At 39.3% G+C, this 24,350-nt stretch overlaps 1 protein-coding gene across 1 annotated transcript; it reads right to left on the bottom strand.

Annotated features, from left to right (window-relative positions):
- Positions 1-21: 21 nt before the first annotated feature.
- Positions 22-24,349, bottom strand: UFSP2 (UFM1 specific peptidase 2). Its single transcript, XM_047091741.1, has 12 exons — positions 24,292-24,349; positions 21,290-21,368; positions 18,712-18,895; positions 18,564-18,630; positions 16,065-16,222; positions 15,491-15,683; positions 13,718-13,864; positions 10,311-10,475; positions 9,974-10,098; positions 8,013-8,089; positions 7,160-7,284; positions 22-185 (listed from the first exon to the last, which is right to left on the bottom strand). Exons 1-12 carry the CDS (start codon positions 24,292-24,294, stop codon positions 99-101), a joined length of 1,410 nt encoding a protein of 469 aa, XP_046947697.1. The 5' UTR covers positions 24,295-24,349; the 3' UTR covers positions 22-98.
- Position 24,350: the final 1 nt, after the last annotated feature.

The raw sequence follows: 24,350 nt of genomic DNA, 5'->3' as shown, positions 1-24,350 counted from the left end.
ATTGTAGTTTAATCCATCAACCTACACCCAGGATTTAAAGTTTGTCTTTATTAACAAATTTATAACACAACTTTACTACAGTCTGAGTTCAAGATATTTTAGAAAACATTTGGTCGCTGAGGAAGACATAAATTATAGTAAGCATCCTTGTTCCAAAAGTCTGGGCCCTTCCATCCACACCAGCCCTAGATTTGGGAGAAGCGAAAGGAAAATCTTTTACAAAATTATAGGACTACATGATCAAAACTGTAACATTTTAAAAACCTGTTCTGTCCGCTGGATCCTGTAATAAGACTACCTGTATAAGTCAGAGATCTGAACTGGGAAGCATGGACATTAACAGACTTGGGTCCATTTCAGGTAGAGTTTAACAAAATTTTAACTCTATGGCACTTAATCCTAGAAATTATTTTTAAAAATTCCTTATGGTAACTGTTACTCCAAATACCACATTTTTCTTGATTTTACGATGTACAATTCTGGCAGTCGATGGCAGGTGATAGTTGAACTGGCAGTCTGTTTTTCTTAGTTCTCCACTAAAGACGGTCTAGGGACCATGCCGTGCATCTTAGCTATGAGGAAATGTGTGTGGCGGGGAGAAATCTGTGCTGGCTTCTTGAGATGCCCTTCACTGTCTTTGGGCCATAATCATGCCACTCTCCATTCTTCATATCACTATTAATCCTTTCTCCCAGCAGAGAAAATTACGTTCAAACAAAATCTCATTGTAAATACAAAAGCGTATCAAATTTCTTTCAGGGCCATTGGTTTCTTTTTTTAAACTTTTTAAATGTTTATTTTTTTTAGAGAGAGACAGAGCACAAGCTAGGGAGGGCCAGAGAGAGAGAGGGAGACACAGACTCTGAAACAGGGTCCAGGCTCTGAGCTGTCAGCACAGAGCCTGAAACGGGGCTCAAACTCACAAACCGTGAGATCATGACCTGAGCCGAAGTTGAACACTTAACTGCCTGAGCCATCCACGTGCCCCTGGTTTATTTTCTTAAAGACTCAGCTAATGACTAGTCTGAGTTATATCATTCTGAAATGAAATGCTTTGCTTGCAAAATACTTTTGAGGAGGCCAGCTAGGACTCTTAAAATAAATACCAGTGGGTGAGTGACAGTAACCCTAAGATACTAGGAAGCTGCTGGGCATTCAGTCAGGGACCTAGAGTTCAAGTGCATGCTTTCTACAGAAGATAGTGTGTTAGCTCTATTTTTTTAGTGTGGAGGTTGGAGGGTTCAGTAGACATGTTCTTTAATCTGATTTCAAATGCAAGTAAAAAAACAAACAAAAAATCCTCCATCAGTCATGTTCCCCTGTCCCCAGGTAACTGCTAATTTATCTTTGAGATCTGTTTGTTTTTATACGTAAATAAGCTTTTTATTATCTCTTTTAGCAAACTTTTTTCTCATAAATTTAATGTTCTAAAATCTGTTTTCTTGATGAACAGAAAAAAAGGCTTATATGATCTGTTTTAATCTTTGAGGGCTTTTTCAGGTAACCAGACTCAAATATTTAAAAAAGAAGTGGGTAGAGAGGGTGCCCAAACCAGCAACTGATGGCAGTAGATAGGGGAGCCTGCTCTTTCCTTTTGAGGCCAGTGGTCTGGGAACTTCAAACAGGGAAGTTCCACAAAGGGGTAAAGAGAGGTCAGGCGGAGACAGAACTCTCCCTGTGGCTCCCCCTACAGACTGAAAGTTGGTGTCCTCCCAAAATTCATGTGAAACCTAATCCCTAAGGTGATGGTAGCTAGAAGGGGGCCTTTGGGAGGGGACTAGGTTATGAGGGCAGAGCCCTCATGGATGGCATCAGTGCCCTCATTAACGAGGCTGCTGAAACGTCCCTCATCCATTCTACCACGTGGAAGACCCTGAAAAAGACTGCTCTCTGTGAACTAGTAAGTGGGGCTCACCAGACCAGACATGCCGGTGCCTTGGATTTCTCTGCCTCCAGAATTGTAAGGCCACCCAGGCTATGGTGTTCTGTCATAGCAGCCTGAACAGACTATAAAACAGTGCTCTAGATTGTTGAGTTAAGTGAGAGTCAATAGTTCCACCGATGGCCAGGCCTTGGCTTCACAGCTCCTTCTGTGTGCCAATACGGCAAAGGGTTTTTTATAGAATCTACGGAAATATGACTTGAAAAGGACAGCACAGTCCTCAGAGACAGTAATCAGGAACAATGCCTTCCTGGATCTATCCAGATGCTTCAGAAAACCCTATCTGGACAACTCCATCTAGCGCAAAGTTCCTCATGCCAGCCAGAAAGAAGTAATTTTATCTGTATCACACCTCTAATTAAAATAAGGTTTCTCATTGCCAGAAGATAAAATCTAAATGCCTGGTTTCTCGCAGGGCTCACAATGACTATCCCGCCACCCACACCCCTTAAACCAGCTCTACTCAGGTTCAAACTACTGTAGTTCGGGGAACATGCCCTGCTTTCCTTTCACTGTGTCTAAGGGAGCCCTCTACAGGATCTACAACTCTACAGGAGTTCCAGCTCCCTCTTAGGTAACCATATTCTTTCTGGGGAATCCTTTTTGGATCTCCTTTGTCCTTGTAGCTAGACTAAGAGCTTTTTAAAGACCTTCTTTAATACCCCTATTGCTTTGGACAGTGGATGGCACATATTAGGTAGGTACTTAATACTGAATGAGTAAACAGTTTGCTAAAGAAAGAGTAAATACTGCTTCCATTTGCATGTACCGGCCAAAAACATTCCATACATAGATTTAAAAGTCCAAATGTCTTGAAAGAGAAAAGCAGAATGCACTTATATCCTGTCAGTATTTAGATAGTCTTAGCATTAGCAAAAGACTTTACTAGTCTGAAATATAAAACAGTTCAGCCACACACAGTGAAGCTCTTTACATACTAAAACCCCTTATCCTCAGGGCTTTAGTAACCTCATGTGGTTATGTTCTTTTCAACTTCTGAAAGTGTATCCCCAATCAATTTCAATGTTAAACTACCCAATTCTCCAGGAATTCTGCTTTAAAAAAATGACCTGGACAGAGTTAAGAAGGTAGAGTACTATGGGGACCCTGACCTTGTCTTATCCCTGAAATGCAGCTAGATCAGCATCAAACCATTGTGAAAACCTAGGAAATTGATGTGAGGATTAATGCAACAATCTGCATAATTTGAGCCAGATAACTTGGCAGGTAGATGGTGCGGAGAGATGTGGGGGAGAGAAAAGCAGCGGAGCCATGGAGGGTAAGGAGCTGTTTTCATGGAGAGAGGACAGAGAGAAAGGGGGAGAGTGCAGTGTATTGGGACTGCGCCCCCTGAAAGTAGCTAGAAAGAGAAAGAGTGAAAACACTTGCAGGGGAATGGACAAGAAATCAGTTTCCCAAAACCATTGAGAGAAAGGAGTGGGTTTCAATTCCACCAGGATTCTATAAACAGCGGAGCGCACAGTCTGAAGTTTCAGAGTTCATGCCTGGCAGGCAGACAACTTAGACACAGACAGAGTAAAGGCAGGAGCCTGAAACAAAGGAGGGGTGCTTGATCACGTGTGTGAGGGCACAAAATCCCCACGCCAGAGACTAGAGAGCTGGGTGAAACCATTTTCACCTCAAGCGCACATGTGCGCACACAGGGATAGACCCCAGTGAGCTAATCAGCGCCACCAAGTTGACAACGGAGCCATTGCCAGAAGTCCTGCCCACCTGCACCCTCGAGGCATATCCTGGAGAAGACCAGGACAAATCCCTTCCACCTGTTTAAGGACTAGAGTGTGATGCAAAGTTTCAGTTTCTGGGGAAACTGGATGTAACTTCATTCAGGCTGCATTCTGTTTGCTTGTTTGTTTTTGCTTCTGTTGTTTTCTTTTTCTTTCTTGGATACAGAAAGAGATCAAATTTTTTAATTTTTAATTTTATTTATTTTCCTTATTTTATTCTATTATTTAAAAATTTGCCGGTGGGGGGGGGGCCTGAGTGGCTCAGTCAGTTAAGCATCCGACTTCGGCTCAGGTCAAGATCGAGAGGGAGGAATGTACACCAAAATAAAAAACAGGAAGAAGTCATGGCCAGGGATTTAATCAACACAGATACAGTAAGATGTCTGAACTAGAATTTAAAACCACAATTATAAGAATACTAGCTGGTGTTGAAAAAAGTATGGAAGACAATAGAGAATCCCTTTCTGCAGAGGTAAAAGAACTAAAACCTAGTCAGGCTGAAATTAAAAATTCTATAACCGAGATGCAATCTTGAATGGATGCTGTGATGGCAAGGATGGACCAATCAAAGCGGCAAATCAGTGATACAGAAGATAAAATGTCGATACTACCCAAAGCAGTCTATACATTCAGTGGAACCCCTATCAAAATAACGCCAATATTCTTCCCAGAGCTAGAACAGACAATTCTAAAAATTTGTATGGAACCAGAAACGACCCTGAATAGCCAAAGTAATGTTGAAAAAGAAAACCAAAGCTGCAGGCATCACGATTCCAGACTTCAAGCTGTATTACAAAGCTGTAATCATCAAGACAATATGGTACTGGCACAAAAACAGACACATAGATCAAGGGAACAGAATACAGAACCCAGAAATGGACCCACAAATGTAAGGCCAACTAATCTCTAACAAAGCAGGAAAGAATATCCAATGAAAAAAAGGCAGTCTCTTCAGCAAATGGTGTTGGGAAAACTGGACAGCAACATGCAGAAGCATGAACCTGGACCAAACTCAAAATGGATGAAAGACCTAAATGTAACACATGAAACCTTTAAAATCCTATAGGAGAAAACAAGCAACAACCTCTCTGACCTTGGCCGCAGCAACTTCTTACTAGACATGTCTCCAGAGGCAAAAGAAACAAAAGCAAAAATGAACTATTGGGACATCATCAAGATAAAAACCTGCACAGCGAAGGAAAAAGTCAACAACACTAAAAGGCAACCGACAGAATGGGAGAAGATATTTGCAAATGACAAATCAGATAAAGGGTTAGTATCCAAAATCTATAAAGAATTTACTAAGTCAACACCCAAAAACCAAATAATCCAGTGAAGAAATGAGCAAAAGAACAGACATATTTCCAAAGAAGACATCCAGATGACTAACAGACATGAAAAAGATGCAGGGAAATACAAATCAAAACCACAATGAGATTACCACCTGATGTCTGTCAGAATGGCTAACATTAACAACTCAGGCAACAACAGATGTTGGCGAGGATGTGGAGAAAGAGGATCTCTTTTGCATTGTTTTTGGTAATGCAAGCTGGTGCAGCCACTCTGGAAAACAGTATGGAGGTTCCTCAAAAAACTAAAAATAGAACTACCCTACGACCCAGCAATTGCACTACTGGGCATTTATCCAAGGGATACAGGTGTGCTGTTTCAAAGGGGCATGCGCACCCCAATGTTTATAGCAGCACTATCAACAATAGTCAAAGTATGGAAAGAGCCCAAATGTCCATCAGCTGATGAATGGCTAAAGAAGATGAGGTATATATACACAATGGAATATTACTTGGCAATCAAAAAGAATGGAATCTTGCCATCTGCAACAACATGGATGGAACTAGAGTGTATTATCCTAAGCTAAATAAATCAGAGAAAGACAAATATCACCTGATTTCACTCCTATGTGGAATTTAAGAAACACAACAGATGAACACAGGGGAAACGAAGGAAAAATAAGATAAAAACAGAGAGGGAAGCAAACCATGAGATACTTTTTTTTTTTTTAATAGAATTTACTGTAAAGGTAGCTAACCTAGTATATACAGTGTGCTCTTGGCTTCGGGAGTAGATTTCCATGATTCATTGCTTACACACAACAACAAGTGCTCATCCCAACAAGTGCCCTCCTCAATGCCCATCATCCATTTTCCCCTCCTCCCATCAACCCTCAGTTTGTTCTCTGTATTTAACAACCATAAGAGACTCTTAAATACAGAGAACAAACTGAGGGTTGCTGGAGGGGTGTTGTGTGGGGGATGGGCTAAATAGGCAAGGGGCATTAGGACACGTGTGATGATACGTAAGTGATGAATCACCAAATTCTATTCCTGAAATCATTATTACACTTATGTTAACTAACTTGGATTAAATAAAATTAAAAAAAATAATATATAAAAAAGTAAAATATAAAATTCTAGAGTTTATTTTTAGTATTATTCTTTTTTTTTAAGTGTATTTATTTATTTTGAGAAGGTGAGCAAACAGGGCAGGCAGGAAGAAAGGGAGAGAGAATCCCAAGCAGGCTATCACTATCACTGTGGAGCCCGATGAGGTGCTCGATCTCATGAACTGTGAGATCATGACCTGAGCTGATATTGGACGCTTAAGCGACCAAGGCTCCCCTAGAGTTTTTAAATATAGAACTTAAGATATTATTTATAACTCCTAATTAAAGCTTTTTACATAAGAAAATGATCTAATTAAATTATAAATTCACAGTTCAGAGAAACCTTTTCATTCATGTTGATGTTGACTTAGTGACAACATGATAAAAATAAAAGGCAGTAACAGTATGATATATTCATTGGCTTATGGCTGGAAAGGTTGTATGCATTTTTTGTAATTTTAATATATTTGGCAAAGAATATAGTAGTTAAAATTCAAGTTAATTATGTCTTATACTTGCCTTCTAAAGTTTTAGTATGAGTTTTCATATGTGTAAATTTGTTGCCTATAAATTAAATTTATCCCTCCTTTAACTGATATTGTAAGTATCAATGACTACTCTGGAATTTTGTCTCAAATTCAAATCTTTTATAGAATGAGATTAAGTTATATGTAAATAAATTAAAAGTAGTCAAGCCTCCATACCGCTTAGTTTATTTTTGGTTACTAATACAATTATAAAGGTTATTTAATCTACCCTCCTATTTCAATACATTTGTTTATGCAAAGTTGTAACATCTCCAAAGGAATATAATGATGAGCTGTGTGTTCCATTATTAAGTTAATAATTAAGAAAGTGTTTATAAATCTAAAGTTTTTTCTTTGCAATTCACTTTAGTTTCCTCTCGTTCTCCCTACCTAGAAAGATACTCCTTATAGCCCCAGAATACCTCCTTAAAGTGTGGATCACTGCCCTCGGTTTAGAGTCCTTCTGTTAACAGCCAGTTTGCTATCTTTTGGTTCCAGGTTCTTTGCCTTGTATCTTCATTTCTGTTAAACAGATACTTACCTTTTCCAAAATAACTTGCAGATCTTCAGCGCCTGTATAATGTGGATCTAAAATTAGAAATTTTATCTGCCCGGTAATTTCGTTCCACGCCACTCCTAGTATTGTGTGGGCCAAAACTCCTCCCCCTATAACAGAGGAAATGTGAACTGTGAGAGGGCATGTATGAATCTCAACTTGCTACTCAATTTCAGTTTAAAAGCACTATCTTGCTTATTAACTGATCTAATATCGCATTAGAATGGACTAGCCTATATTATAAAAGACCACAGATGATGTCAAATACACTGAGGAGATAAAATTATATCTTTAAAGACAAAAAAGATACAATCACATTTATAACCATATAAGGTTTATATTCCACTGCCATATCCATGGCATTACTGATACTGGATTTACGAAGGGCTATGCAGGGTCTAAACTCCTCCCAAGAGAACAAGGCTTGTTCGTCATAGAATCATCAATCTTTAGATCGACTAATCTGATCCTTTTGACAAATACAGCCCAGTGAGGTGAAGCAATCTGTACAGTGTCACACAGCCAGCCAAGTTAGTGACAGCACCATGACTTACGAGGCTCAACTGAGTGACAGTGGCCTCTTTTCTATACTGCTCTCAACTCTTTAAATATTTCAACACAGTTATCATTTCTCTTCTTAACCTTTATCTTTTGTTTTAGCTTTCTTCCCACCTTGGAAATAGAAAAATAAATACCCAGAGGTCAATATATACGGTATAAAAGCTAATTTTGAAAGGTTTAAAAATGACTGATTTTATGTGACATTATTTACATTAACAATACATTTTACATGTTCTCCACTCTATCAAAGGAGCCCAAGATGTCCAGAACACCTTACCGATCATTACTGGAGTTCCTTCACTCTGGAAATGATTAGCCAGCTCCCGTCCTTGAGAGGCCATTTCAGAACCTTGGCTAGAAAGAAACCATTCTCTATCAGATGAAAAATTTCTCACACTAAAGTCATTAAGGAGTTAGGGAGCCAATGTTTTCTACCTTTTTGTTTTCTTTTTTTGGTTACTGAAAAAAATACGATATAAATTTAAATACAATCAAGTGGTCAGGAACTGACCTGAGAGCAATTTAAAGCACCATAACCTCTTAAAATATTTAAGGCCACTAAACATGCTAGGAAAGAAGTAAGGAGACCCTGTTCCTTTGCTTCTGCAACTGCATAAAGAAGGGTCTGGATTTTTAACTGGGGAGTAAAAGTGGTCACATTGATGCCCAGTGGGCTCTTATGGATGGATTTAATTTTGGAAAAATGAGTTTTAAGTCCTGGGTTCTTGTCTTCTTGCCATCAGGCTCAGTCTGTATTTCCTTATCTTTAAATCGGGACCAATCACCCTGCCCTGTCTACACGACAGGAGCTTTGGGGCTAAAATAGACAATATCTGTGAGGCCAATATGAAAACTGCAAGATGTTTTCAAGTACGACATACTATTTTTAGGGATATTTCAATGTCCTATACAATTCGTATTTTTGAGAAGAGAGAAAGATGGTCAGATGAAGGGAGGTTATTTTTTAGATTGGATGGGCCAAGTGGTGCTAATCCTTACCTTCTTAGTAAGGCATGTGTAAAGTTTTAAGGGGCCAAAATGCTCACTTTTTGAGCACCATATGCTTCAATACTTAATCTATCATTTATTTGTTAGCATTGGTTTCCAGAGCCAAACCAAACTGCAAGTGTGAAATCAGATGAACTTGGACAAAAGCACATGCACAAAAAAGGATGGTGTTACTGTATCTACTGAGGTGGTTGTAATAGAAAATGTATTTAAAACACAAGCTCATAGGGGCGCCTGGGTGGCTCGGTTGGTTGAGCGTCCAACTCTTGGTTTCATGTCAGGTCATGATCTCACGGTTTCTTGAGTTCAAGCCCTGAATCAGGCTCTGTGCAGACTGCATGGAGCCTGCTTGGGATTCTCCCTCTCTCTCTGCCCCTCCCCTGGCTTATGCTCTCTCAGTCTCTATCAAAATAAATAAACTTAAGAAAAAATAAAACATGAGCTCATAAACAAGGAGTAAGCTACTTATGGTCATAGAAATTAATCTTATTTAACTAATATTTGCTCATATTTTAATGCTAGAATTATGGTTAAAATGTATTGGAAAAAAATGAATATATTATTTGGACACATTATTAGTTCACTGACATCTTAGAAAAAGAGCAGGAGTTACACAAAAAGGGCAGTCATAGATCAACATTTGATTTCCTCCTTTGAAGACTTTTTAAAGACTTGAGGATAAAAAAATTTGATTTTATGTAACTCCACTCAAAGTTGACATATTCCCAAGTTTTCCTCTTCTAGGCTAAAATTAAGTCTAGACCATACAAGTATATATCACGAAATTTACTCATTGACTCAAAGTCTTCTAAAAAATAACCAAGAAAAGCTCAGGGTTTAAAAAAATGGGATTAGGGGTGCCTGGGTGGCTCAGTCAGTTAAGCATCTGACTTTGGCTCAGGTCATGATCTCACAGCTTGTGGGTTTGAGCCCCACGTCAGGCTGTGTGCTGACAGCTCAGAGCCTGGAGCCTGCTTCAGATTCTGTGTCTCCCTCTCTCTCTGCCCCTCCCCTGCTTGTACTCTGTCTGTCTGTCTCTCTCTCAAAAAATAAACATTAAAAAAAATTATAAATAAATAAATAAATGGGATTAATAAAGCAATGAAGCAACAGGGAGGGGAGAAAGAATGTGGAGGAAGAGAAAGGAGAAAAAGATCTAGTTTTCTTATTATTTTAATAAAATGACAATCTTGGTTTGAAATGATTTCACTAATTTCTTAGCATCCTCACCTGACGAACAGTATTTTTGATGTTATTCCAATCAGTTGGTTCAGTACCAGCTGCACCTCGATAGATCCAATCCATTGCCGTGATCCGACAAATGTTGCTGGTTTGTCCCCGGCATCAACTAGAGCCTTTATGTGTTTAAAAATACAAAAAAATCCACACACAAGACAGCCATTAAAAACTCTATTTTGGACCTTTTTTCCGATTACAGGTATATATTTTTTTCCTTCAAAACAGAAATAAGTCTGTGTGTACCATGAGGTAATAATAATTGTTAGTAGTACATTAAGGGGTCATGAAATGTACAATTGATTATAATTTTAAATGGCATGTTCTGTACCTGCTGAATTTCTCTGTGCGTTGGAATGGGTCTCTCTGTGTAGCCCTGGTGTCTGAACCAAGAGCAGATGGTCTGCAGAGATCGGTAAGCGCAGCCCCAGCCACTGTCATCCGTCCGATCCTGCATGTAGTGATGATAACTGTATATGCCCTGGACCACATGAATCTATATAAAAAGAAGAAATAGAATAACATATTAAACTTAAGATAGATGCATATATTCTATAATACACCCAAGCCAAGTTTACTGTTCTCAGAGCTAGACTGTTACTGTCATTCCTTACAAAAATGCCTTGAGAACTATAGCTGAACGTTATACCCTCTTGGCTTTTTATTAAATGTCCAAAGTCCTTACCATATAGGCTGTCAGGCCTGTTAAGTCCCGCCCTCTGGCAGTTTCATCTTGGCTTTCCTCTATTGCATGCTCTGTTTTAGGTTCAGATATGCCAGGGGCAATCTGATCTCAGAGCCTTATGGTTCTCCCTGCCTGCAACACTCTTTTCCCAAACAGTTTTGCAGCTCTGCACCCTTATTTCACTCAGGTCTCTGCTCAAATGTCAGAGGCCTTTGTGATCATCCAACCTAAACATGGCATGCTTACTCCCTCACCACCCACCACTTGCCCTGGCTGTTACTCTCTCTCCTGCTTTTTTTTTTTTTTTCCCCCCAAAGCACTACTTGACCCATTACTTATTACTTTTTTTTTTTTAATTTTTTTTCAACGTTTATTTATTTTTGGGACAGAGAGAGACAGAGCATGAATGGGGGAGGGGCACAGAGAGAGGGAGACACAGAATCGGAAACAGGCTCCAGGCTCTGAGCCATCAGCCCAGACGCGGGGCTCGAACTCACGGACCGCGAGATCGTGACCTGGCTGAAGTCGGACGCTTAACCGACTGCGCCACCCAGGCACCCCTACTTATTACTTTTTAAATCTCTGTCTAACTACACTAATATGTGAGTTCAGTAAGGGCAAGTACTGTGTCTTATTTATTTCTGGGCCTAAGCTTCTCCAGCGGGCCTGGCTAATGGTTAATAGCCGGCAACTATTTGTTGAATAAATGATGAAGGAAGGAATGAACAAACAAAGGGTCCACATAATGGGACATGTGAAGAATGTTTCTCCAATTTTGTAAACCTGCCATTGATTAAAACCCAGATATGCTATTTAAATAGGGGAACCTGGGTGGCTCAGTCGGTTAAGCGGCCGACTTCAGCTTAGGTCACGATCTCAGGGTCTGTGAGTTAGGGCCCCACGTCAGGCTCTGTGCTGACAGCTCAGAGTTTGGAGCCTGCTTGAGATTCTGTGTGTGTGTCTCTCTCTGCCCCTCCACCACTCATGCTCTTTCTCTCTCTCTCAAAAAATAAAATAAACATTAAAAACATTAAAAACAAATCCTTAAATAAAGGCCAAGATCATATAACTTCTTTCTTGTTGTATAAAGCAATATTAAGCGCCTGGGTGGCTTAGTCGGTTGAGCTTCCAACTTCAGCTCAGGTCATGATCTCATGATTAGTGAGTTCCAGCCCCGACTCAGACTCCGTGCTGACAGCTTGGAGCCTGGAGCCTGCTTGGATTCTGTGTCTCCCTCTCTCTGTGCCCCTTCCCCGCTCATGCTGTGTCTCTCTCTTAAAAAATAAAATAAACATTAAAAAATGTGTTTAAAAAAGAACACATGTTCCCCACCTCCCACCACAAACTGGTACTATTATTTTTTGGCTTAAATTAGCTAGGAAGAGGCATGGACAAATACAGAATCCTCACCCAACAATTAGACAATATATTTTCTTCTCAAGCACACACAGAAAATTTATAACGAGAACATTGCAGTAGGCTGAAAAATGGTCCCCAAATGATATCTATCTCCTAATCTCTGGAACCTGTGAATGCTACCTTATATGGTCAAAACAGAAAACAAGAACAAGAAGAAAAAAGAAAAAAAGTTTCAGGGAGGCCTTTGCAGATATGATTAAATCAAGGGTCTTAACATATGGGCACATTTGCCTGGACTATCAAGATAGGCCCTGAATGTAACCACGAGCGTCCTTGCGAGGGAGTGGAGAAGGGACTCTAACACAGAGGAGGAGAAGAGAAGGCAGCATGACCACAGAGGCTGACAGGAAGTGATGCAGCCACCAGCAGCTGGAAGAGGCAGGGATAGATTCTCCCCTAAAGTGTCTAGAAGCTGCCTGACCTTGCTGACACCTGGATTTCAGCCTACTGATGTGGTCCCCGAAGTCCTCTACGTAGACATTGTAGCATATGTTCATTTTTAATAAGATTTCCTTACAAAGCACATACATTTAAAAAAAAAATTTTTTTTTTAACATTTATTTATTTTTGAGACAGAGAGAGACAGAGCATGAATGGGGGAGGCGCAGAGAGAAAGGGAGACACAGAATCGGAAGCAGGCTCCAGGCTCTGAGCCGTCAGCCCAGAGCCCGACGCGGGGCTCGAACTCACGGACCGCGAGATCGTGACCTGAGCCGAAGTCGGACGCTCAACCGACTGAGCCACCCAGGCGCGCCGTATATGTTCATTTTTAATAAGCTTTCCTTACAAAGCACACAGAGACTCAGCAGATACTGAATAAATGCCATGACATGATGGACAATCAAGTTTCCTCTCTCGGCGGCCTGAGTTTAAGGGAATGGACCTTAAATGATGTGGGCGGTGAGCAGCTCTGAGGAGGGCAGGAAAAAATTACACACAGGCTTCAGCGATGAAGAAATGGAGGCTGAGAAAAGCAGGCCAGTTAGGATCAAAGCAAACCCACAGAAAGCAGCAGAAATGCCACCAAGGAGCAGCAGGGGCCTGAGACAGGTGGCTGCCGGTCACGGGGCCGCTAAGTTCTAGGAGGCCGGCCGAGCAAGCATTCCTGTTCTCGGATGGCCCCGAGCCCCTGCTTACTGGCCCTACTCAAACCCCGCAAAGAACCCTCCCCACACTCCACCAGTCCACTCTTACCTGAGCTGCCGTGAGTGAGGACCCACCACCTGCAACCAGGGCCGCACCGCACAGGAAACGTGTTGCAGGCCCTAACCAGACTCCTGCCACGGCATGCCCTGGGTAGAATACTTAGCCTACTTAGTGTGATTTCTCAGGTTCAGAATGAAAATAAATGGAACAGATGGGGGCAAGGCTTTTAAATAAGTTGGGGAATGGAATTTTAGTAGGAAAAATGTGGTACATAATATCTATACCTGACCTTTTTAGACTACTGTGAATTACTACTATCTTAAGCAATGATTATTAAAAGAAATGGGTGGTAAATTTTGTTTTAGAGACGATAGACATTATGAATAAATCCTTATAATTTCCACTGGATACAAAGAGCCAAGAAAAACCAAAAAACCCACCACTGACACTGATGATCAGTTGACTCTATAAATAATTATTAAACTCACCATACCAGTCTCTATGTTAGGTGGATTGAGATAAATGTGTGGATTTCTAATGTAACCATCTTTGTATGGTTCATCTGGAAAGTGATAAGCATTAGACCTTCTGAAATAAGGTCTGTCATGAGGCAGATTGAAGAGGTCATGTAACTCCTAAATGAAATCAGAATCAGTAGAAGAGAAAAAAGTTAAATAACTTAGATTCCTTATCAGTAAACAAACTCAAGCTAAAGAGATAAAACAAAACTAATTATATACTGGCTATAAAAGTTACCAAACACACATAATTCACTAAACTAATATAATATGATAACATATAGAATAATAATATTGTAACAAACTAAAACCAAATGAGAGTTATTTATGTTTTTCTATGGATATGGGTAAAAATGGGAAGGGAACGCAGAAAAAATGAAAATGCAGTTGACCCTTGAACAATGCGGGGATTAGAGACACTGACCCCTCAAAAACTGAATAGCCACTGTTGACTGGAAGCCTTATAAACACATTAATGATTAATACATATTTTGTATGTTATATGTATTATATACTGCATTCCTACAATAAAGTAAGCTACAGAAAAGAAAACATTATTTAGAAAATCGTATGGAAGAGACAATACATTTATAGTGCTGGGTTGTATTTACTGAAGATAATCTATGTACGAGAGGATCCCTGCAGTTCAAACCCGTGTTGTTCAAGGGCCAGCTGTAATTTGTCAGAGTGAGAGAAGTAAGATAATTTCAAATTAATTATTTATTACAACACAATGTGTTAAAACACATCCAGGCTAAAGACTGGTTTTGAAACAGCCTTGCAAATGAGTAAATTATAATGAACAATAATAGAATTATGTGACAGTATTTTGAAAAACCATGCTTAGAGTACTTCACAAATACAAAGGGTAGTGATTAAATTATGAAGTAGAAATTCGGTGGTAGGAAACCAACCAATATGGCATCAAAATTACAATGCACACACGTGTTTAAAATGCAAAATTTTCCCAACTGTATAAAAGTGTGACAGTTACTTTGTAAAGTCCGGCATTTTCCTTTTTTGTATCTCCTACGTATCTTGCAGTTTGAATGGGATGACGTGGTGCCTTTGCAGGCCAATTCCGCCAGCAACACTTACAGAGGGTGCAGAGGGTTACAGTATGACACCTCTTCCCAGGGGAATGAGGAAGATGCTCCCACAGTATAATTGGATGGGTGCCAGGCAAGACCAGACATCAAAAATATGCATTCCAAAACCAGTCATTTCATCAATCTCAGTTCTTTTAATGCTGATCATGTTTTCTTCAAAATACCTCTAATGAAACCCAAATAACGGTGGGACATGGGGGATGAAGTATTACTATAAATCCTAATTAGAATTAGCATAAATCCTAACTTTCCTTCTCTGACTGTAATCTTGTCTCTTTCACAAATCTTAAAATAACAGAAGGGAAAAGGAGTTTATTTATAAACACTCAGCAGCAGCTCCAGGCATGTAAGTATCTCTTCATTTCTGTACTTTGTTATGGAAAAATTTCAGAGAACATATGAACCACAATGAATGTATGAAATCAAAATGTTACATATGGTTTAGCATTTTTTCATTAATACCACTTTTAAAAAGTTTTATGTGAACAGAAATTACATAACATGTAAAAATAACAGTCTGCTTCCACACTTTCCTCTTAAATCACAAAATAATTTCCATTTATTAGAAATGTTTAAGTAAAAATGAAATGAGTCATGGTCATGTTTTCTCTAAGAACAGGTGAATTGGTTTTACCTTTCTATAGGACTGCAGCTGACCATCTGGAATTCCTGATGGATATGAAATTGTTTTAAGATTTTTTTCCCCTGGCAATAAAAAGTGCAGCGGTTCAGGAACCACAATAGATGTTCCTTTCATATATTTCAAAATGCACTTCTCCATATCAGTTAGTTGATTATGAATTGCATCAACTAGAAGTTTACGAACTCTGTGGAGGGAAATATTCAAGGGCATTAACGAAAGTTATAATGGCTATGAAAAATGAGAGTGGAGAGTAAATACATCTCAAATACAGTAAAACACTTGATTGGACCAGGTTTATGAAAGGAAGTCTAAATTATGCATAGTGAAGTAAACTGTGTATTTCTGAGTATAGGTAAAGGGAAAACCCTTTAGGTTTTGCACACTACCCTACATCCTCTAAATAAACATTTACTTACTAGATGACTCAGTTTAATAATAAGCAAGGAATAAATCACAGTAAAAGTTACAACAATCCTGGATATGCCTATATGATATTTAAAAACCGACTCTGATTACTTTGGGGAGGAGTGCTCATTCAAATGCAGTAGTAGGACAAAATACTTACTTTCCCCAGGTTTCTTCCGGAGCAACAGATAGAACTACATCAACGGGTAAAATCATACTAACGTAGTGGTGCCCCGCGCTTTCTCTTTCAATGATGGGGGTTACGGCTCCCAAAGAGGTTGACATTTCCAGCATAAGATCTATATTTACTATTTGATGCTATAAAGATAAACAGTAATAGTCAACTTATAGCACATTGAACATTAAATATTAAGGGCAAGTAAAAGGACTTTTTAAGGGCCATATAAAGCTGTATGACAGTAAATTGTTTAAAAGCACAAATCGTAGGGGTGTCTGGGTGGATCAGTCAATTAAACGTCCAACTCTTGATTCTGGCTCAGGTCAAGATCTTGTCTGCGCTGAGTACAGAACCTGCTTGGGATTCTCTCTCTCTCCCTGTCTCTCTGTCCCTCCCCCGTATTCTCCCTCTCTCTCAAAACGAATAAACATTTTAAAAATGAATAAATAAAAGCACAAATCTTATCTTAAAAAAAAAAGTCTTCTCTGCTTCAAAATAATCTGAGGGAAGGTGGAGAGTGAGTGGGGATGAAGATGAAATCAGACTGACCATGTGTTGATAAACATTTGTGTGTGTGTATGTGTGTGTGTGTGTGTGTGCGTGCGCACGCACTGATAAACACTGAAGCTGACACAGCTTCACCAGTGTTCATACAGTATTCTCTCTACCAAAGGAACTTTTAAACATACGTTACAACTATATAACCCTGGTCTAAAGACACAGAGAACTATAAACAAATATTGAACTCTTATTAGTAGGTTTGATTTTGACAGGGGTATACAATAACAACTCTGAAAACACTTTCTGTTTTGAACAAATCTGGCAAAATATTGAGGATACTGGAAGCTAGGTTTCTCACTGGAAAACATTTATGAGCCGTGTGAGGTAGGAGTAGAATTGGAAATACAAATAGGATTTACATAGATAAAGAAATGGAGAAATGGCTGATTCCCGAGCTGGAACAGGGACAGTACATGATGTGCCTAGAACACCTTGGGGAATGAAGTAGGAAGTACTCAAAAATACAGTGTCAAAAGGACATTGGAGCTAGCTTAAGGAAGCTTCCATTGGCTAAATCTTATAGGATGTGAGCATCCAAATAACTAATGAGAGTAACAGATTGTAACTCACTGCATAAAATAGGAACCTATGGTTCCATGTTTATAATAAATTAAAGAAAAGCAAAGCTCTTCATTATGGTATAATTTCATGTAATAAATGTGGAAGGAAATGATAGAAAAATCACCACTTTGCAACCATCAGGTTAATGTTGGATTCAGGTAAAAATTACCAATTCCAACTGAAGTGGTGAGTAAAACTTTGGTAAGGAATAGGATACATAAATATAGCCTCAGAAGATACACAAAGTAAGCCTCACTTAACTACATATAAGGGAAAAAATAGTGTCCTCACAGAGAAGAAAACCCGCAGACACCGCATTAAGTAAGCGATGAGAGTTTTAACATGAACAATAGCAGGAGAAGACTCTTTAATATGATGTACTGAGGGGGACGTGACATTACTTCTGCCGTATTCTTACCAACAGTGTACCACCTGAATCTAATCACGAGGAAGCCTAACACATCCCAACTGAGGAGCATTCTACAAAGTAACTGACCCGTACTACTCAAAATGTCAAACTCCAACTACTGGTAATTCTCAAATCATTTGATCGACAGCCCAGTTTTTTTGTACATTCCATATTTGTAAATCCAACAGCTCACGAGGACATCTCATTGGTGTCTCAAACAACATGACCGAAACTGACCTCATGTCCTCCCCTTCATCCATCTTTACCCAAGCAAGAAACTGGGCATCCCATGTCCAATTCGTTTCCAAGCATAATCCATTGCATCCCCTAGATATCTCTTGTCTCCACTCCCTCCTCTCCATTACCATGGCTGTGGGTTTAGTTCAGCTTCTTCTGAGGTGGCCCCTGCCCACCTCTCTAACCTCGTGTCATTTTCCCGTAACAGCCTAGAAAAACACTGCAGTCGTGTTAACTTGATACAGCTTCCTCCCTTAAAGGAGCTCCACTTTTCACGTCCAGTATCTGCCAAGTTTGTGGCATATGGCAAGTACTCAATAACACTGGTTCAAAAAAGCAACAGAACTAAGAACAATATGAAGAAAAGTAAGTTATTTCTTACTATCTCATAGCATAATGTGTCACTATCATGTTTCAGAACAATTCCGTTTTATTTATTTTTATATAATTTGTAAACATACTTGAGGTGTATACTTTTTGTGGGAGCAAAGAAAGCATCGAAGAAAACCTTTAAGATATGTATTAATATGGAACAAAAGCTTTGACACGTAAAGCAGAAATATGACCTCTGGAAAGTCATTTACTCTTTCTGGACCTCAATAATCTGACCTGTGAAAAATAACAGAGTTGGATTAAATAATCTCTAACATCTCACTCCACTCCAAATTCAAGGATTAAACATTTTTAACTGAGAAGACAGGTGATTTGCTTACCATGTCCGATAACTTTTTGTCTTTCTTTCTCATAAATTTTCGTTTTGTATCTTCTTCCTGTTCAAAGCTAAATTTTTAATACACAAAGATGTTTATAATGTGCAGTGATGTTCTGAAAACATTTCTAGCAGTTTTCAAACATACTCACTGAATAAAGCGCATTATGGTCTTACAAGCAGAACCGTCAGCCAACTCTCCTGGGATGGTGTTTATGTCACTGTTGGGCCATATGTACACCGAACTGTGGCAAATTTTGAACACAAGTGCATTTGAAGAAAGCTTGGTTGACAGGTCACTTAGCACATGTTTTAGTGCTTTCTTGATAAATATTTCTAAATTAAAACAACATAAATAGAAGTTATTAAGACGAATTTTAAGCTTTTCAACACGAATGGTTCTAACACACAAAAGTAGAGCAGAGTAAAACTGACTCCCAAGAACTATTCCCCAGATTCAATAAAAAAATCATTTTGCCTTTCTTTTTGAAAAATTGAGATAAAAGTCATTGACCACAAAAATCCATCCTTTCAACGTGTACAACTCACTTGCTTTTAGCATATTGACAAGGTTTTACAACCATCACTATCTAATTCCAGAACACTGTCATCACCCTGTACTTAACAGAACCCTGTACTTAACAGCACTCATTCCCCGTTCCCTCTGCACTTACCCGTGGCACCACTAATCCACTGTCTCTATAGATTAGCCTATTCTGGATACTTCCTACAAATGGAATGACACATCATGCGTCCACGTCCACCTCTCACCCAGTATAGTATTTTCAAGGTTCATCTATATTGTAGCATAAATCAGTACTTCATTTCTCTTTATGGCCGAATAAAACTCCCTTGTATAGATACCACATAGTTTGGTTATCCATTCAAAGTGGAAACACATTTGGGTTGTCTCTTTGCTTTCTGGCTCTCATGAATAATGCTACGAACGTTTGTGTGCAAGTTATCGTGTGGATGTTTCCAACTCTCTTAGGAAGTGCTTGCTGTATTCTCTACCTAGGAGTAGAATTGCTGGGTCATAGGGTTAACTCTACATTGAACATTTTCTTTTTTTTTTTTTTTTTCAATGTTTATTTATTTTTGGGACAGAGAGAGACAGAGCATGAATGGGGGAGGGGCAGAGAGAGAGGGAGACACAGAATCGGAAACAGGCTCCAGGCTCTGAGCCATCAGCCCAGAGCCCGACGCGGGGCTCGAACTCACGGACCGCGAGATCATGACCTGGCTGAAGTCGGACGCTTAACCGACTGCGCCACCCAGGCGCCCCACATTGAACATTTTCAAGGAGCTGCCAAACTGTTTCCAAAGGAGCTGCACCATTTTATATTCCCGCCAGCAATGTAGGAGGATTTCCTTTTAATTTAATACAATTTTGGAATATGTAAAACATTTTCATGGTTCAAGAAGATATATTTAAAGAAGATAATATATACTTGTCCTAGCTTAATACTCTTAAATCCTAAACCTATTTAACCTTGTGATTACAATATTTATTTAACTATTACATTGATATCTTGATAAATAAATACCTTGGGGTTGTGGTAGAGAAAAGATTACTTTTAACAAGTCAGATTTTAAGACATCTTGATCTGTTTCAGAAAGCTGAATTTAAAGATTTTCAGCTGCACTACAAAAGATAAACTTAATTCCTCGATTATCTTCTGTTTATCCCTGAAGGTCCATGAGGTAATGTAATCTAAAAAAATTGTGAAGTCTTTAAAGTTAAGTACTTCCTTCTTCTATATATTCTCATTAATGATTCTCTTCTTTGCGTGTTTGAAAGACTGATATAGTAGGAATGTAATAAATCAAAAGAGAAGCTCAAATACATTAATTACTAGGTAAAAAGCATCTACAGTGTCAGAAAGAACATTATGCATTCTTTCCCTTCCTATTTCCATGGAAACGATGGCCAGCTAGTGATCTCCTTCAAGGAACTTTTCATTCCTTATCTTTCTGAACCTTTCTTTGGCTTCTGACACCACCCATCATACTTTTCATGAGTGATTTTATTTATTATCGTGGTGTGGCTTATCATCCTTCAGAGATATTCTCGATCTCCAGTCCTGACCACTCTCCCTTAAGTTTTGCATTCAAATTACCAAATGCCTGCTGGGAATCTGCACTTGATATACTCTGGCATCTTATATGAAACACATCTCAAATACAACTCCTCATCTTTCTCCTCTGATACTCTTTACCTCCGTTTGTGGCCTTAGCCCAAATCAGAAACAGGAAGACATCCTAGAATTTGCTTTATACAAACCCTGCTGAGTTTTCCCCCATAGAATTCTTGTACCATTCCCAAACAACATAACCTTGAAGAGAGTGGGCTGTGGAGACTCAGGGTTATGCATAGGTGCAAGTCTGCGATGCACAAATCTGGGTGCCTCATTTACATTGTGCTCATTTATATTCATATTTATAGTGACAATTTTTCACCAGTGGGCAGTGAACTTTTTTAAGAAGGGGGACATCTTCCTAATTTGCCTAGAGGAACCTTATGGGCTAGTGGTGGTGCTGGAACACAATCCCTAAGTTTAAATCCAATTTATATAAGTTACTAACCATATGATTTTAGTTTATTCATCCTATCTCTCACTTAGTTTCATCTGCAAAATAAAGAGAATCTTGGTATATTTCATCATCAATTTTATAATAAAAAAAAGAGAAGTTTTTTTGTTTTGTTTTTTGTTTTTTTGTCAGACCTACCATTAGCAGTAGCTAGCTGAAAAGCTAGATCAAGGCCTCCTCTTATTCTGAAGAGTACATCCACAGTCTCTGAAATCACCTAAGACAAAGAGAACCAAAATTCCATCGTAAAACAAAACAAACTCATCCTCATACAAATGAGACTGTATCTAAGATTGGGCTAAGGCATTAATTAACCTGTATTCTTCAAATTATTTCATGAGTTAATTCTGTTTTTTGCAGAAAAACGAAACACCCTAAATTCTAAATCAGGAGTTCTTAATCTTTGTTCCACATTGAAGTCACCTGAGGAGCTTAAAGTACTTACACCCAGGCTGCACCCCAGCGATTGTGATTAAATGATCTGGGACGGTCTAGGCACAGGGATATTTAAAAGCTCCTCTGTGCCAGTGATTCTAATATAAAAAGGTTGAGGACCACTGATTTAAAACAGTATTTCCAAATTATGGTCTTCACAACGGGTTTAAGAATGCCATGAAAACATCAATGGTGAAGAACTAGTTTAAGAACCGGACAAGAACGATGAATCTAATATGATGACAGTGGTGGTTAAGACAATGAGAGTAAACTGACACATCATAATGGTGGGGATGTGAACTGTAGAACTCTTCTTCAGAGGGCAATGTGGCCATAAGAATCAAAAGTCTTATACTCAAATTCTCGGCCTAGTGATTTCTGCATTCAGAAATTTAGTCTAAAGAAATTTGCAGAGCACACAAAGGCCCCGGCATAAGGATGTTAAACTAAATGTTAACAGCGGGAGATTGGGTAAATAATTATGAATACTATACAGTCATGAAGAATCTCTATGCTTTAGAAGAATATTTAGTAGCATAGGAAAATCTTGCACCTTATAAAGGGAAAAAGCCCGTGTGAAATGGAACCTATTAGTAGTTCCTAATATGAGTTTATATGTTGAATTTCGAGGAGTTGATGACATATGACAAATGACAGGTATCATTTTGTGGGGAATGGGGAGAGAAAGAGGAAGGGAATTTCTGAGATGAGGTTTCAAAGCTTTCATCAGATACTCAAAATAGGTCCCAAACAGGCTGAAGAACCACACTACACATTATGAACCCTATTTTAAAATAAATGAATAGATACTAACATTTATTGAGCTCTTAAAATGTAAAAGTCACTATGCTAAGTGGCCGGACATGTATTAACTCTCATCCTCAGAACATCATGAAGTAGGTACCATTACTATTTTTCTCTTTACAATTCCCTCCTCACATGTTTAAAAGGGTGATTGTTTTTATTTATTCCACAAACTAACCTGTTGAAAGGGTATACCCTTTGCCCCAGTTCTACTTCTGGAATTTGTGCTAAGGAAATAATCGAAGTTCAGTGAAAATGAGCTTCAATGTTGTCCACTTAACATACTGTTGTTCATCATAGCAAAAAAATTTTTTTTGGAAGCCACTTAAATAGTTACCAATAAGAAGTCAGTTAAATAAAGAACAATACTACCATAGAAAATTTTAGGCACCCATTTGAACAAAAAATACTTAATGACAACGCAAGATACCGAAGAAGACAAAATTTAGAAAGACAGGCAAGGGCAAATTTACACTATATGATTTTGCACAAAGTAACTAGTCACTCAGTACTTTTGTACTGTTCTGTAAAATTGGAAAAAACCTATTTCATAGGGTTGTTGTGAAGATTCCACAAAAGATCTTCAGTGAAAGGACTAGAATCTCCCTAGGCTTCTGAACGGAGATCCTCTCTGAAGAAGTAATAGTTAAGCTGAGATGTGAAGGGTAAGTAGGTGTGAGTATTAACAATTCCAAAGGAAAGATGGGGGTGTAGAGGGGAGAACCCATTCCAAGCAGCGGCATAGATTGGCGAAGATCTGCTTCAAAAATTTAAAAGACTGCCACAGATGGTTAGATCTGATGGTGGCAAGGACAGGGATGGTTGCAGTAGAGTGAATGACAATTGACAGCCATGTAGGAGTAAGAATGCATAGGATCTGATTATTGATCAGATGTGCAGGAGTTAAGAGGAAGGTGTCAAGGAGGATTTCCAGGTTTCTGGCATGCACAACATGCTGGCTGTCGGTACCATTTACCAAGCTGGGGATCAGTGGAGGAAGAGCGATTGTGGGATGCCGGGAGGTGGAAATAATGAATCAGTTTTGAACTTGCGGAGTTTGAAATACATATGAATTGGTGAGCCTGGGTGGCTCAGTCGGTTAAGCCACCGACTTCCGCTCAGGTCACGATCTGGCAGTCTGTTAGTTCCAGCCCCACCTAGGGATCTGTGCTGACAGCTCAGGGCCTGGAGCCTGCTTCAGGTTCTATGTCTCCCTCTGTCTCTGCCCTTTCCCCGCTCATGCTCTGTCTCAAAGATAAATAAACATTAAAAACAATTTTTTTAAATGAAATACATATGAATTATCTGAGTGAAGGTACAACTAGTAGATAGATCTGCAGATGTAGAGCTCGGAATACCGTTAAAATTTTTTTAAATGTTTATTTTTTTATTTTGAGAGATAGATGCGAGCAGGGGAGAGGCAGAGATAAGAGAGAGAGAATCCCAAGCAGTCTCTGCAGTCATCGCAGAGCCCTTGCGATCTGACCTGAGATCATGACCTGAGCAGAAATCAAGAGTGAGACGCTTAACTGACTGAGCCACCCAGGCGCCCCTGGAATCCAGTTGTAAAAGCTGGAGATAACAAATTTGGGCAGTCTTTAAAGAAAGTTACTCGTATCTTTCCCGGGTCCAATACTTTTTCAAACCTTCAAAAACGCCTAATATAATCCCTCGTTCTCAAAATGCATACACAAGAAGGAGGCGCGGGCAGCGCAGGTCCTAACGTTGAGCTGGGGTATTCCAGGTAGTGTCGGGCAGTTGTCCCCCGGCTGAGACCACGGAGTTCGCAGCTGCCACCGTGGGCCCTGGCAGGACCAGCTCCTTCCAAAGGCTGTGGAGCCATGGAGGCTACCGAAACCCGAGGGGAAACACAAGCGGCGATGGCGAGCAGAGGTACTCACCATGTCTGCGACGTGGCGAAGACAAGGACTCTGACGTCTGCCCTAGGGCTCAGCTCGCT

Source organism: Lynx rufus, unplaced genomic scaffold, assembly GCF_022079265.1.
Source record: "Lynx rufus isolate CCGP_SWC_20201006 ecotype Redwood Valley unplaced genomic scaffold, mLynRuf1.p SCAF_3, whole genome shotgun sequence".
In the NCBI taxonomy this organism is placed as follows: domain Eukaryota; kingdom Metazoa; phylum Chordata; class Mammalia; order Carnivora; family Felidae; genus Lynx; species Lynx rufus.
Note: the sequence above shows the minus strand (reverse complement) of the source record. Positions and strands in the feature narration are given on the sequence as shown.

Excerpts from the sequence above, each read along its gene's own strand:
- UFSP2 (XM_047091741.1), bottom strand. Across the intron at positions 18,631-18,711 it reads ACCATAATGCGCTTTATTCA|CTTTGAACAGGAAGAAGATA; the intron begins GTGAGTATGTTT and ends TTAAAAATTTAG. Across the intron at positions 15,684-16,064 it reads CCGGAAGAAACCTGGGGAAA|AGTTCGTAAACTTCTAGTTG; the intron begins GTAAGTATTTTG and ends TTCCCTCCACAG.